We start from the raw sequence: 15,677 nt of genomic DNA on the forward strand, positions 1-15,677 counted from the left end.
AAAACCTCTTTTCTTCCCTGGGATTTGAGCCAGACCCACAGGGGATGTGACCCCACCATGTCACACCCTGCCCAAAGAGTTTGGCTCCTGCTTTCCAAGTGGCCAAATTTTGCATCTGCCAGTTGGATGCTGGACAGATCAGGTTGTGGGATGATTTATGGTTTACTTGTACAAAATTGCAAACAACAAAACCCCCAAAACATGTCGACAAACACCAGTAATACATATATATGTGTCTCAGCCCGCTTTACCTGCTCACCCAATCCCTCCAACAACAGGGCTTGCAGCAAGCCAGGAGCAGTATCAGACTCTCCCAACCACTCCATTTGCTTTTATAAGGAAAGCCGAGTCTCGGCACAGGGTCCTTAAGAACACCCTGGGCGCAAGTCACATGCAGGAATTGCTCTCGGCTCAATGGCTGCAGGTTACAGGTTACGATTATCAAAAACGCAGAAAAAAAAAAAAGAAAAAAAAAAAGAAAAACCAAGTCCAAACGTCTGCCTGCCTCCACGAAGGCAGAAAACTGACAGGACAATCCAGCTCCCTGGCCACACACATCCCGGCCCGACAGCAAGTGCAACGCGCCACCAGCGATGCTGGTGTAGGTGGGAAAGCCGCCACAGTGACAGGAAACCTGCAGCAATTGAGTAGATCGATGTTTTAAAGGATGAAAGTCAGGAAAAATCGACTCCTGCCCCGACTCGATGGGATTAAAAAGCAAATATTGAAGTGTTTTGCTGAACTGAGGTGATACAGTGATGCTAAGGGAAGCTCTTACTGGTCCTCCCAGCTGCCTTTACTGGTGGAATCATTAATTAAAAACAAAAACCAAAATTGCTCAGCCTAGTTTTGAAAGATGTGGTGAGGGCCACAACATACACCTTTCACGGAGCTAAGCAGACTTACAAAGCCTACAATGAGAAAGAACACCAGGTTTTGCCTTAGAAATTCTCAGGTTTTCTGATTAAAATGTTTGGGATGCTTTTCTCCCCTAAATGCCTCCAAAAACAACATGCTGGAACCAACTGGAGATACATGCAGGCTCAAGCGACCAGTGAGATGTGACATGAGCGAAGACCACGTCCACGCAGGGAGAAAAACCTCCAACTCCTGCCCCAAGAACCGCTCCTGCGCTTGCAGCAACCCAACAGCATTTTCTTTTTTAAAGCTCTAACTGGTACTGACCCCCTCCCTTAAGGGATACAAGGGATTTGCATTTTCTAGGTAGTCAACGGACATGGGAAGCTGCCTCAGCGCCTCACCCCAGCCACACTAGGACAGTCTGGGAGATTTTAGGGCCGATCTGGGAAATGCAGGAAGCTCTTTGGTCCTCAGATCGCCTGCTATCTCCCCTGAACCCTGAGGAACCAGCTTTCTTTCCTCCCAGCCCCAGCTTTTACCATACAAAGGGAGATATTCTTCAGGTTTAAAAAAAACTAAAAATGGAAAAGGGTTGTTTTTTTTTTAAAAAAAAGACCAAACCCAGCAGATGTACAATATACAGGAGGAAGAATTTACACGCAGCTCTGGAGGTGTCTTCTGGGGTCACAGGAGGTACCTCCAAGGTCCCTGGTTGCAGCAGTGAGGGACTCCAGTGCTCCCCGGGCAGGAGCAGGGGAGGGACGCGGCACCGTGGTGCTGCACTCAGTCCAGGAAGCGCTGGCAAGCCTTTTTCCACCGACAGGCTGTGCACCACTGGTCCCGGTGCTCAATGCCATAAACCTTACGGCACTTTTTGGCTTCACCACGGACTTTCCTGCAAAAAGGGAGAAAACAAGAAGTAACATTTACCCACTTGTTGCAGAGCTTCAGGCACGTATCTAAGGGTAAGGCCCTGTAACCATGGCCAAACATCATCCTGCTGCATCTCAGTGGAGATGCAGGAGGGCACCCCTTTTGCCAACGGAATGCACCTCTGCTCCCCTCCAGCCAGCAGGACCCTCACCTGGTGCCGATGGACACCCTGGGCGGCGAGGCGACGATCAGGTGGGACTTGAGCATTGGCGTCGGTGGCTGGGGTTCGCTGAAGCTGAGCGACCGGCTCCGCACCTGCAGGAAATCGGGTGTCAAAGGGCACGCGGGAGGATGCAGTCCTCCTCCTGCATGGCCTTCAGGTGCTGCAGTGGGGCAGTGGGAGGAGACATGGGTGCCCTCAGCCCACAGATCCCAACATTTAAAGTGAAGAGTGAGAAAGTGGAAGCAAGGTCCCCTTAGCTCCCAGCCCAACCCTACACCCCAAAAGATGAAGGGGAAACACCCAGAACTCACCGGTGACAGGGACGGGAGGGTTGAGGTGGCAGTGGCCCAGCTGATGCTGGTGAAGATGTGAGGGGACACTGGAATTTGGATCGAGGGCAACGCCTGTGGGGGGGGAAAAAAAAAAGGGGCCAGCATGAGTCCCATGCGGCCCCCATTCCCACATGTGCCCCCCCCCAGGCATTCACCTCCCCAGCAGACCAGCCTGGAGTACCTGCAAACTGCAAGCGCCAGGGGTGGGATGGAAATCCCCATGCAACCCCTCCTCCAGCACCAGATCCCGCTAACACGGGGCACAGCACATGAGCTGTCACCCTTTGCCAGGGCACAGCAGCTTCTTCACTCCTGCAGCTGCTTTCAGTTGCAATACCAAACCACATGCACCGACCTGGTCTATACGCATATACTTCTGCGCCTTACGCAGGACTTCTGCTTTTAGATGATGTCACATCCGTTCCCTGGGATGGGAATGGATACACATGCAGCTTATGGATCTGTACACCTTGTCCCTGCACTAGCTTGCAGCTCCAGAACAGTGCTCTGCTCTCAAGCAGCCCCTGGGACAAGGGCCACTGGCCCAGGCTGTCCATGGGGCCACCGCTCTAGGTCCCCAGGCTTCCTGTGCCTCAAAAGCTCATGCCCCCGGTGAGGGTGAGCGTGCAGCAGAGACGTGCAGGATCTGGCGCGGCTGCATTCCAGCCCAGTGTTATCTTCGGGCAAAAGGGTGTGTTGCATACCAGCATAGGGTAATTGCAGGGGAGCAGAGGCCAGCAGCTCCATCCCAGCCAGGGAACGGCTGCAGCAGAAGCACACAAGCCCCTTAACCCGGCATTAATGAACTGGTTGCTTGAGGGCTGAAGGGCAGCCAGGCAGGGGATAGTTCTACACCGGCACCAAAGCCTCTCCACGCTGCAGGGGTGGCAATGAAACATCCCTGCCACAGTGGGGACTTGCTGAGCAAACCGGATCACAACCTGCCCTTCAGCAAGATTTCGGGAGGCGACTTGTCCCCGGGAGATGCCACCAGCTCACCTGGTAGGCGTGATCAGCCTGGATGTGCCAGAAGGAGCTGGGGGCAGACTGGCTCAGGGTACTGCTGGCCAGGGCAGGCTCCAGTGCTGGCTGCTCCACCAGTAGTGCCTCTGGCTTCCCCAGGGCTTGCTGGATGATGATGGGAGCGGACACAGATGTGGGGCTGGTGGCTGTGGCCGCCTCCGGCACTGGCTCTTCCTTCACCTGCACTTCAGTGTAGTAGAAATCCTCCTCCCGCTTCCGCTGGTCGGAGTCTGCACCATCCCTACGAAGGAGGAAAAGGGGACAGCGGTGAAAAGGCGACCCCATTTCCGTCAGTGAGCAGTCCCCGACTGCCCTGGGGGAGAGTGATCTTGCCCTCCTGGGCAGAACAGCTCCACACCCAGGCTCCAAAGCATCACATCAGCTGCAATCAGCAACGGCCACTGCCTCTGCAGCAGCACTTTGCACTTCCAAGGAAGATCAAAACCTCTTCCAGGGCCTTTAAAAAACGCTGGCACATTGACTGGGTGCCACTGAAAATCCCCTGTTCATCTCTAATTGAGTTCATTTAGCAAAGCTGAAGACGAAGCCCTGCGGTTCACCCAGCAGGAAACAGCCCCTCAAAGCTTTGCTGTTTTCCCAGTGCGTTTATCCGGCACTGGATGGCAGTCCAGCACTGCCCACTGCATCACAACCCTTCCGTCCTCACCTTTCCCAGAGCGTTCACGTTTGCAAGGCAGAAGGAGAAAAACAGATACTGGAAAACACAGGCAAAAGCACGAGAAAACACGAGTTTGGGGGGAGGAGTGCAATGGAGCCACAGGAGGAGAGCACAGCAAAGCTGATCCCCACACCCTCACCACTTTGTATTTTGGGAGGAATTCACAGGAGAGCAGGACAAAGCAAACTGCCAAAGGGGCAGCTGCCACTGGGCTGGCACTTGACGGCTGAGCCAGAGCCAGGTGCTGCCACAGGCACGGCTTTCACGCTGCCAGCCCTTGCGAAACCCCGCTGGGCTGGTGCTTTTCTGCATCTGCCCAGGAGCCCAGGGCTTGTGTGTAACCTGAACTCCCCTGGTGCAAAATGCACACCCGAGCTGGGCAGTCCCAAGGCCCAAACTGGGCAGTCCCAAGGCCCAAACTGGGCCCCCATGCCTCCCAGAGTGCCCTGGGCTCCCTGAAGGTGGGGAAATCTTAGTGGCTTCAGTGACACAGACTGCTTGGCTGAGAACTGCCAGGCTCAGTGCACAGAGGCCAGTCTTTCTGAAACTGGGGATTCACTGCAGGAGTTATGAATTATGCAGTGGCAGGGCGCACCCTGCTTCAGTCGTCGGGCAGGGATTGAGGAGGTGAAATCTTCATCTTACCCGAGGTGCTGGGTCTTGACGTGCCGTTTGATACCAACAATGGAGCGCAGGACCTTGCCGCAGCTTGGCCACAGGCACTTGTACATCACCTTCACAGAGTTCTGTCAGAGAGACAGCCCGTCAACTCCCTGCCTGGCGGCAGCAGCCCCTCCACAGAATGGCAGCTCAGCTCAAGCCACCCCACTGGTGCTGGGACCCCCTCTCCACAGCAACAGTACCTTTCTCTTGCGCGGAGCAGGTTCGTCAAGGAGAAATGGGTCAGAGTCAGTCTCAAAGCCATCGTCTGCCTGGGGGGAGCTCAGGGCCTCGCTGGAGTACTTGGGGCTGCCAGCGGGGTGGGGGGGTGAAGGGGTGGAGATGTCGCTGCCCCCACTCCAGTGCCCGCTGGTGGTGCTGCTGCCGCTGTCTGAGACATCGCCACTCTCTTTCCAGGGATCACACGCTGCCCGTGAGGCTGTGGGAAGGGCACGCATGCTGCCATGATCAGTTCAGGGCCAACCAAACCCCGCCAGGGCAGCCCTGAGGCTGAATAACCCGTGACAACAGTTTGCCTATTTATTTTTTTAAAAAACTTGGCATGGTGAAGCCTTTGTACCTTTGCTCAGCGCCAGCTCCCTATTATTGGTCGTTTATCCCTTTCTTCCCCTCCCCATCCTCCTTGGCCTCAGTGCAATCCCGCCGGCGCAGCCGGCACACGGTGAGCAGCCAGCACTGGGGCACGCACATTTCCCACGGCTCCGGGTGGTTATTTTTATCCCTCCGGCTGCATTTGACTCCTCAGGAATGAAACTGCCTCTAAAAAAAGGAGTGACCGGGCGGTGCTCCCTTGCCCGGGACTCCTTCGCGGGGCTCCCAGGCCCCTGGGACAGTTGTGGAGAGCAGGGCTACCCCCACCACACTGTTAGGGGCGTCCCAGCCTGCTCAGCCCCAACCGGTGCCAGCACCCATGGGCTCTGCTGCGACCCTCGTGCCACTCCCCGCCCACCTCCAACCCAGCACAGTCCCTGTGCTGGCAGCAATTCAGCACCAGGCATAAAGAATGAATGCAGCTGGCAAGAGCCCCAGTACTGGGATCCAAAGGGCACAGCACATTTCTCCACATCTTTTGTTTCAGATGTTTTTTCTTTTATATATATATATATATGTGTGTGTGTGTGTGTGTATTTTTAAATGCACACTCACAGGGAATGCCACTCTCGCTGGCAGGAGGGCTCTGCACCACAGGGCTGCAGGAGAGGCTCGTCAGCACCATGGCTGCCACCATCTCGTCCATCTCCACAGCGGCATCGGCTTTCCTGCACCATGAGGGGAGAGATGTGAAACGCATGGAGGAAAAAGCGGAGAAGCAGCCCAGGTATGACCTGAGGAGCCACCAGGCACCCAAAGGGCGGCACAACCTGCAGCAGCAGCACAGGTTCACCCTCATGGCCTCCCTCTGTAGACTGAGTCATTTTTAAGTCACAGGGAAAGATGTTTTCTCTTCATTTGGAGGGAAAAAAAATTAAAAATCCCCTTAATCCTAAATTTAACCACCCACTGGATAATCCCACGCTGGAAAAGCGGATATATCCCCAGCATCACCGCCCTCTTCACTGGTGTAAAACCAAGTGGAAGCGCCGCCAGAGATGCCAAGAGCCCTTCTCCCACCCAAGTGAGATACCCCCAGCCAAAGGCACGAACCTCTTTGGTACATCAATACTGCTGGATACAGATCTCTGCAGCGCCTCAGCAGGGCCAGGACCACTGGCTGTGGGCAGGGCAGGGGGCTGGAGTATGGCCGGCCGCACATCCTGCACCCTCCAGCACGCCTGCAAGCCCTGCTCTGGCAGCAGCACCTTCACCTTGTCACTCAGCGGATTGTGCTGCTCCACCAGGCCCGTGCACTCCTGCCCGTTGTAAGTGATAAGGACCTGAAAACAGCACAAGGGGTGGTTTGCTGTTGCCATTCACTGCCCCGCTGCTCCTGGGGGATGTTCTGCTGCAGCATAAGCCTTTGCCCACCAAAGGATCCTCCCTCCTCCCGCAGCAGAGGGGGCCACAGAGGGCTTTAGGACAAAGGCAGAGCCTGTCCTGAAGGGCCTGGACTTCAGACTGCTGTCAGCAAACCAAAGGGGTGGCCAGGGTTCATCCCAACCCCACCACCACAGAAGCTGCTCTTCCCAGGCACAAGCTCCCCAACTCCAGCAACCCCAAGCTGAGAAATTTCCTGAGCCAGTATCAGCCCCCTCTCTGAGTGTTGTAATTTGGGTGGACTTTCCTCAAATGAATTTTGTCTGATTTGGTTTTGTTCTCACACTATCCTGTTGCAAGGACTCCCACACTTATGGCACACCCTGGCAGAGTGTGTAGATAAAAGAATTAAAAGCTAGAGGGGGACGGGGGAATGGCAGTTTCCTAGGTGAAGGGATCCTGAATTCACACCTTGGCTCCTCCAATCCCAGCTCCTTCGGGCAGGGGAAGGAGATGTGCAAACCTCACCTTCTCCTTCACAGAGTCTCACGCTCCTCCTGATGGGCAGTGTTGTACCACTATCACCCATGAACCTATTTCTGTTAATGGAAATGTATCTGTGTCAAAAGACGCTACATATGTCTCCGACTATTTATAGGAACAGGAACATCTCTTCATGGAAGTGCCACAGGTGCCATACCAAGAAGCCAATACAGGACAGACACGTGCACCCATACCCTGACTGAGGAGAAGCCTGCAAGACCATCTCAGGTGGGGTGTCTGGGAGAAAAACAGGGTGGAAAAAGCCACCTACAGCACGACCAGAGTTAAGGGGATCAGTGCAAGGATCAAGACACAGAAGACCCTGACCCTGTTTTCTGAAAACGAGAAGCAAGGCTTCCCTGTGAACCACACCAGCTGTCCTCCAAACCACACAGCATGAGGAGCCAACATCTCCTTCTGCCTTGCACAGCCACCGGCACAGGTCCTGGCTGTTGCTGGGAGGTGAAGGCACCCATCACTATTTTTATGCCATTCCCAGCAGCAAAGCAAGCAAGCAAAATCCTCCACAGTGGAGCACGTAGGAGAAAACAACTCTCACCATCCTGCAGTTAATAAACATGGGGCAGGAGGAGCCAGAAAACTGAACAGAGGCCTTATTTACACTTCATTTCACAACCTCTGTCCAGAAAATACTTCCCACTTCTGCAGGTAGCAGCCAAGAAATGGGCTCTACGTCAGCAGCTCACAGCTCTCCTCAGACAGTGCTGCTTGGCCAGGCATTAACAGGAACCATACTGGTGGGATCGGGAACGAGTGCTGTTCCTTTTCCAGGCAGCATCCTGGCCAAGGCATGGCTCTCCTAAGAATCAGGAGCCCAGAGCACAAAAAACAGTGGGGTCCAGCAGGACTACATGTCCTTTCTGGGCAACCCATCACACCTTACTTTTCCCTAAGAGCTTCTTCACCACATACACCCACACCATCAACCCTTAAACCTGCAGCAAAAAGCTGCTGCAGGTTGAGCACCAAGGCCTGAGCCACAAGGCTGACCGCCATCGTGGCTAAGCTGTGGGGGGTCCTTGCCACCTCCCTGAAGATGTAAACATGGGTTACGGGGAGACAGGAGAAGCTCATGGAAGAGAAGTCCACTGAGAGTCACTAAGTATACTAGAAACCATCTCCCTTAGCCTCAGACAGTTGGAGAACACTAGAGGGAACTGTCAGGTTATCTTACCCTCTTCTCTGGAGACCCACTTTTGGCTGGGATTGGAGACATCTCCCAGAGGAGGTGGATCTCTGCTTGAGCTGCTATGGTCCAAACCCATCAGGCACAGCCAGGGCCAAGTGCACCAATGCCAACACCCGTTAATGACTCTGTAATTACCAATCCCAACTGCACCTTACACTGGGAGAGCCCCAGGAGTTTTCTCCCCAACCAGTGCACATCCCACCAGCCAAGGACACAAGAAAGCCTCCTTACGCACTTGCTGCCCGGCTCGGAGCTGCCAGCGGCTGGGGCTGGGGAACCTGGGCACCTGGCTGCTTTCCTCTGCTGACAGCACACAAGATCCGTCCTCTCGTGGCGCCGTGTGGGCAGGTGCCCGGCCAAGGTCAGTCTGCAAGCTGGGAATCTGGGTGGCCACCAGCACGCCATCAGCCAAGGCACTGGGGGCAGAAACACGGGTGCCTAGCAGGGAGCGCTTCCCCAGACGCCTGGACAGCACGCTCGCCATCTTGGACACGCTGTGGAAGAAAGACACGGGGATGTTACCTCTGGTGCAGGACTATGACGTACAACCAGCGCCTTCCCCCCATCACCACCCCAGGAGCTGCGAAAGCTGCTCTCCGCTGCTCCAGCATCCCCAGGTGACAAGACGCCCTGGGGATGTGGGGACAGCAGTGTGCCTGAGCTCCCCTGACCCTGCAGTTCTTGTCTTCACTGTCATTTCTAAACCCCTCTGGAAAAAAACAGGGACGAGCCAGCCCAAAGGAAACGTAGACAGAGTCAGGACAGCCCTTGGAGCCCACGCTCCCCTCTTGAGCTGCCACATGCTCCTGAGGCCACTGCTGCTATTCCCTCCCGTCATGCTGAAACCTGCCATCGGTGCCTTTCAACCCTGACCTCTAGACTTGGGCCCATGCCCAGCGCCGTCCTGCAACTCCCCTGCCCTGGCAGGGAAAGAAAGCTGTCTGGCAGTGACAGCCAGCTCCCCTTCTCAGCCAGCACGCCAATGCTCCCCTCTTCAGGAGCTCTCATGCTTTTGGGAGACATTTCCCTAAGCTTGCAGCTCACATCCAGCCCTCCCAGGTCAGTCTGGCAACAAAACAGGAGCACCCTCCTGCCCTGCTTGGTTAGAAAAGAATTTAGAGAAACAGTTTTAGATAAAAATGTTCTAACCATCTTCAACTAATTTTTGCCCCCCAAATCCGACACAGGTTTTCCTGGTGTTAGTGTAGCTCTGCTAACAAGCCTCTCCAGAGAGCAGCTTGCCTGGCTCATTCCTCTGGGTTTGTAGACTTTACTGCTGTTTTAAAAGAAACAAGTGTTTACAGGCTTCCTTAAAAGCAAGGGACACCGAGGTACGGGGACAGCTGATGCATCCAGCCCTGATAAATCCAACAGCTCCAGCAGCATGTGCTGTCCTCCTCTGTCTCATCCTCCTCTCAATGTCTCCTCTGCTACAACACCCTCTCCAAGGAGCATGGGAAGCAAGGACGCACACTGCAGTGAGGCCACAGGGTGATGGTGCCTGGGGTTTGGGAGGAGGTAGAGGACCCAAGATGCTTGGTGTGGCCCTGCATCTTGGGGTGCGCCATAAAAAGCAAAGTGCTTTTGTACCATAACAAACCCACCACCTCCATCACCCTGCCTGGGCTTCTCAGCAACCATCACCTGGCCAGCTGGGGGCCGCGGGTGTTTGTCAGAGCATTAACTTGGGCCACAGAGTCCGATTCCAAGAAGTTACCGCTTGTGCAACAGGGAGGACTAACTCCGAGCCACTGAGTGCTCACACCCAGACCCTCCTCTCCTCGCACAGGGTAGCTGTCACAAAGCAGAGTTTAAATTGCAGATGTGACATTTTGTTGTTTGGTTTTTTTTTTACCTTTGGTTTACACAGCTGTTTTACACACTATCTCAGATGAGAAGAGTTTCCTGAGGAAGAGAAGCTCACTGCTCCTCTCAACCTCCAGCTGTCCCAGGAAGGGTTACTGCAAACCACGTCCTGCTTCAAAGGACACTCAGGATTTACAAGTGCTTTTATGAATAACTCTACACACTGCTCACTTTGCCCTCCCCACGTAGAAAATTAACAGCTATTTAGAAGCCATAAAGAATCGAGCAGGAAGAGAGGGACAGCATGCAAAAGGGATAGAGGTGTGCCAAGGAGAGCACCTCCTGCCAGGGCTGCCCATTTTGCAGTGCATGGGGACTTTGCCACTGTCGCTGCCTTCCCTCCAGAGCAGGATCAAAGAGGCCGTGGCAGCTGGCTGAACAGTCACTTCCCCGGCTTCTCTCTAATCATGCCCTGCCCAAGGAACACGCTGGAATTTTGCAGCGTACGGGCATCACCAGGGGATGCTCCTGAGCCCTCTCTGATAAGGCCTTTTTTCCACAGTGCAACATGTTTTCTGACATACACAAGTGGCCTGCCCAAGCAGCTCTGCTCCCACACCTCCTGTATACCGGTACAGTACTCATACAAAAAGAGACCAAAAGGGCTGGTGGGAGGGACACGGCAGTTCACCTCAAATCTCAGAGCAAAGCTGCAGCAAAGCTCATCTGCCCCGCTGCAGGTATTAACCACCAGACCACACTTCCTCCCGCTTCACCTTAAAACCATGCTTTTGGTTATCCCAGGCACTGGGATTTGGGAACTGCCTCTCCGAGGGCTCAGGGAGTCAATGCAGCGATGTCGGTGCTACCACCGCATAGAAAACGGCACCGATCTCTGCCGACTCCCCAGCAGTTGGTGCACGAGGGTTTCAAGGCAGTGCTTGGCCAGCAGCCAGGCACGGGGAGGGCCGGGAGGGCAGTGCCAAGGGTGGGAGGCTGCTTTTCATTTCCTCTGGGGTTTTATTTCACTTTCCCTTTCTTTCCCCCTCAGGTCCAGGGGGGAAGTGGGAATGAGAGCAGCACTCCCGCAACTAGGGGGAAGAAAAACCCTCCCCAAAGTCAGTTTTAGGAGCCACATCTGCTTCCAGCAGACCTTTGAATGCTGGATCCCATTCCAGCACTCAGCCTACAGCCAAGGGTGACACACCAATCCTGAAAAATCCTTCCCCCCATGCCCCAAAACACAAAGCAAGAAGAGGAGCAAGAGCTGGGAGTGCAGGCGGAGCCAGAGGCCACGCTGCTGCCGGAGCCCTCCCAGCTGTTAGCGATCACGCGCCGCAGGGGTCAGAGCCAGCACAGATCCCAAATTATTTCTTGCTTCAATGCCGGGCGTGTATTTTGGACGGCGTCCTTCCAGCTCTCGCCGGGGAAAAACGTCAGCCCTTGTGCCTACCGGCGTTGCCACCCCCAGCAGAGCAAAGCCTGGGTGGAGGTTTTGGGAATGCAGGCGCCTCATTTGGCAAATGAGGAACGGTTCGTTTAGCAAGAGGGGAAGGTCGCGGGGCCGTGGCAAAGTGGAGAGGGTGCCCCAGCGCCCACCACAGCTGCTGTTTGTCCAGGGTTTGCCAGCAGAAAGGCAGCTCCTGCATGTATCAGGACCACTGGCACAAATCGCCTCCCCAGAAAATGTGCAATAACACACCACACCTTTTTTTTTTTTTTAGGATTAAACGCTAGTACGTTCCCTCAAACCAGGCCAAACTCCTGCCACACACCTCCATGCCATGGATCAACATCCTAGACTGCAAAGTCCGCCCTGTAAGAGACCCCAAACGCTGCCACAACTGATAATAAACCCCGCAGTTTCCAAAAAGCCCCTTCTCATCCCAAAACTCTTTACAAACTGCACTTCGGGCCCACACCCATCATGACTGGGAAACAAGATAATCTGCATGGAGCAGTTTGCAAAGTTGGGCCTTTATTAAAAAAAAAAAAAAGCACACGACAAGGCTCTATTGACCCCAAGATGGAGCCAACCCACCCGTGACCTAACCCTCACAGACAGTAATACAGAACAGGCGCTTTCCCGAATAGTTTCCTTCTAATCCCGCCTCAGTGCTCTGTGCTCGAGTTATGCCCGCAGACCTGTCACCACAGGGCTGCCCCGTATCCCCGCTGGCAGCGCCGGGAAGGGCTCCCCGACCCTCATCCATGCCAGCGTTCCACCTTCGGGCGATTCCGGAGGAAAAAGCTTTCAGAGGACACCCGCCTGGCTAAAAATGTATCTTCTGATGCAGGCAGGAATGCCGACGTAGGCAAAGCGACTTCCCCAAGCATCAGCCCGCCGGTGCGTGCCGGCAGCCCTTGGCGGTGAGGGTAGCCAGGAAGGAAAGGGCGGGAGTTCGCCGCTTTCTGGGAGCGGTGCTGGTGAAGTGTGACTTCAAGCCGCTGTGCGAGCACTGGGACTAGGATGCAGCAGGAGACAGAGCATGCATATAGCATACATGTGTGCGTGTGCATGTGTGTGCGCGCATGCATGTGCAGAGCCCGAGGCCGTGCAGGCACATGGGGAAGATGGCAGGGCCGGAGGCAGGGGAGGAGGAGGCGGCGTGTGCCCGGGCCTGCCGCGGAGGGCGGCACCGGGCAGGGCACGTGTGCACCGGGCAAGCCGGGGGGCGGGGCATACACCGGGCGAGGGAGGGGGGAGCACAGGCACCGGACAGGGGTGTGCAGGCACCGGGCGGGGGAGGGGGGAGCACAGGCACCGGGCGGGGGTGTGCAGGCACCGGGCGGGGGAGGGGGGAGCACAGGCACCGGACAGGGGTGTGCAGGCACCGGGCGGGGGAGGGGGGGAGAGCGGGAGTGAGCGCAGGTACCAGGCAGGCCCCGGGAGGGCATGCACCGAGGGGAGCGTGTAGCAAGCAGAGCTTGAAGGAGGGGGTGCGCGCACCGAGAGACGACGTAGACCCCGGAGGGGAAGGGCAGAGCCAGCTGCCCCCCCGGAGGAAGGGGAGGGTCGCACGGCGGGGGAGCGGGCCCGGCGCGGCTCAACGCTTACCTCCGGCGCGGCTCCCGCCCGCCTCCCCCGCCGCAGCTTGTTTTGAAATCCCCGTCCCCGCCGCGGCCGGCTCACGTACGCGGCGGCCCCGGGCTGGAGCCCCGCCGGGCGGGGCGGGGAGGAGCCCGAGCCGGGGGAGGTGCGGCCCGGCCGGGCGGGAATCACCGCTCCCGCGCGCGGGTTTTTTTTTTCATTATTATCTGTTGGCTTTTTTCCCCGTTTTTCCCGGCGATGCCGGGCGGGGAAGAGAGGAGAAGGGAGGGGGACCGCCTGGGGGATGCCCGGCACCGCCGCCCCGCTACTCACAGCGTCTGGGGAGCCCCGCTCCGCGCCTCGCCGCCGGCCGGGTTAAAGCTCCCGGGGCCGGGCTGGTGTAAACAACCTCCCCACATGCTCAGCCCCTTCCTGCTCATTGGCTCCGCAGCTCCCTTTAAATGCACGCCCCCGCCGCCCGGCCCCAGCCCCGGCGGGCTGCTCCGCGCCGCCGCGGCCAGGGGGATGCCGGCGATGCCTGCCCACTGCGGGGGAAGGCACTAGGAGGGTGGGCGCATCCCTCCAGCTCCCTCCCGGCTCGCTCCCCATGCGGGCCGGCTCCCGGCGGGCCGGGGCGGGGAGGGCCCCACTCCCCGCAGCCCCCGAGGCTCCGCTGTTTACCCAAGCGCCGGAGCCGGGGGAGACGCCCGGCGCGCTGGCTGGCAGCGCTCATGCGATTTCTTGTTGCTTAGTAAGCTGTATTGACCTGAAAGGCACCTTTTTATTTATTTATTTATTTTTATTTTAAGTTTTGGCCGTTGGGGCTTTTCGCCTGGCACCGTCCTGCCCCAGGGATGGGGCTCCCCATCACTCCACTGTCCTCACCCCCCCGCTGACGCACAGACACCCGGCAGGGTCCCAGCTCCATGGCTAGAGCCTCTCAGTTTGCATTTAACGGGCCCTACAGCTAATTTCTCTTAATTTCGAGGAGACGTAACCATGATCTCCAACTCGAGTCACCGCTGCAGCTTGCTGGCAAACTTCGGAGGTTTTTCTTCTGGAGCAGCTTCACCAGTCTGACTGAGTCTGTTTAGCAATAAGGAATAATTAAATCAACACCAGTGATGCTCCTTTCATGGTTTATTTCTGTTTTCAGGCACTCTATTCCCCCCATCAAAGCCGTGGCTTCTGGTCTCCCTGTGACAAAAATTCCCACTCTTGCTGCTTGTCCCTTTACAGCACGTTATGGCAAAGCTGACGTACAAATGCTGCGGCCAACCTGGGCTTTAATTGGGACCCCCCCAAATACCAAACACCAATTCATGCCCCTCAGGATAAAAAACACGATACCCTTTCCCTCTGTCAGAAGGGTCACTCACTACCAGCCTTCTTGGGCAATCCCCTTTCCAAGAGGCAAGGCGATTTGTTTTAATGTGCGTCAGCCAGTGTAGACAAACACTGAACCTATAGCCAGCTTAAAAAAATGTTTATTTTTACCACCTAATACATATGATACAGCCAGGATTTTACTACGGTTGTCCAAGGTAAATTGTTGGAACAGGAAAGGGTTATCATCCACTCATATAAAAATGAAACCTGCCTCGTCTGTATGAAGACTCTAGTATTGCTCAACAACACGTATCTATGTATTTTGTCCAGTAAAAATAAGGTATCTTCTCCAAAGCACCAAAGTACCCAAACAGGAGCCAACATCTACTTCCAGCAACACTCCTAAATTTCCTCCCAGGCCCCTCAGATTTGGATTTCTAAGTCACCTCAATACCTGTTAAAATGAAAAGGGCGTTATTACACATGCAGATCAGGGCAGGTGCCTACAAAATCCCTCACCAGGCGATCTCACGCACGTTAGGAGGTAGCTTGCTCTGCAGAGACATGCTGCTGCAACACATGAGCAGAGGCCTTTCAAAGCAGCCGGGAGTGGGGTCCGGGAGGGCACCTCTCATCTCCGGGAGGGCACCTCACCAGCACTGGCAGAGGCCTCCCTGGGCAGCTGGGCAGCCTAGTGATGCAGAGCCCCATGTGAGGCCTGCCACCCCTCCAGGCCTGGGTGGCAGCCAGGGGAGAAGACTGGCGCTGGTGATGAGCAGGACCCCCACGGCCAGCTGCTCTGGGGGGAGTCAGTGGGTCATGTCTGGGGCACCTCAGCCCTGTTCCTGAGAGGGAGGCAATGTCAGTCACCTTCCCCTGGCCTTATTAGCAGCCATGGCTGTCTCTCACACCCCACAACCACCCCTCATGGCCACTCCTCATCTCCCCACAGGCTGGCCCCTCACACTGCATGGCTGCTGCCCCTCACCTCCCCAGGGCCACCCTTCATTTCTCCTCACGGCTGCTACCCCTCACGGCCACCCCTTATCTCCATCTTCCCCCATAGCAGCCCCTTGCACCCCACGGCCATCACGCCTCACCCGTCACAGTCACCTTTCATCTCTCCACACATCTGCCCCTCATGTCCCCATAGCCACGGCTCATAGCCACTG

The 15,677-nt window shown here is 56.1% G+C and overlaps 1 protein-coding gene across 4 annotated transcripts; it reads right to left on the bottom strand.

Annotated features, from left to right (window-relative positions):
• Positions 1-955: 955 nt before the first annotated feature.
• ZNF395 (zinc finger protein 395) lies at positions 956-13,855 on the bottom strand. Of its 4 annotated transcripts, none has more exons than XM_080388053.1 (10): positions 13,510-13,855; positions 8,575-8,833; positions 6,317-6,546; positions 5,819-5,931; positions 4,855-5,090; positions 4,637-4,737; positions 3,289-3,553; positions 2,269-2,361; positions 1,946-2,049; positions 956-1,756 (listed from the first exon to the last, which is right to left on the bottom strand). In XM_080388053.1, exons 1-10 carry the CDS (start codon positions 13,614-13,616, stop codon positions 1,645-1,647), a joined length of 1,620 nt encoding a protein of 539 aa, XP_080244179.1. In that variant the 5' UTR covers positions 13,617-13,855; the 3' UTR covers positions 956-1,644. The 4 variants fall into 4 exon arrangements, with proteins under 4 accessions (XP_080244179.1, XP_080244181.1, XP_080244182.1 ...); XM_080388055.1 differs by having other exon boundaries at positions 8,571-8,833; positions 13,510-13,604; XM_080388056.1 differs by lacking the exon at positions 13,510-13,855 and adding an exon at positions 13,204-13,494 and having other exon boundaries at positions 8,571-8,833.
• Between the last annotated feature and the right edge of the window lie 1,822 nt (positions 13,856-15,677).

The sequence above is a fragment of the Falco punctatus genome (assembly GCF_963210335.1).
Source record: "Falco punctatus genome assembly, chromosome: 5".
Lineage (NCBI taxonomy): Eukaryota > Metazoa > Chordata > Aves > Falconiformes > Falconidae > Falco > Falco punctatus.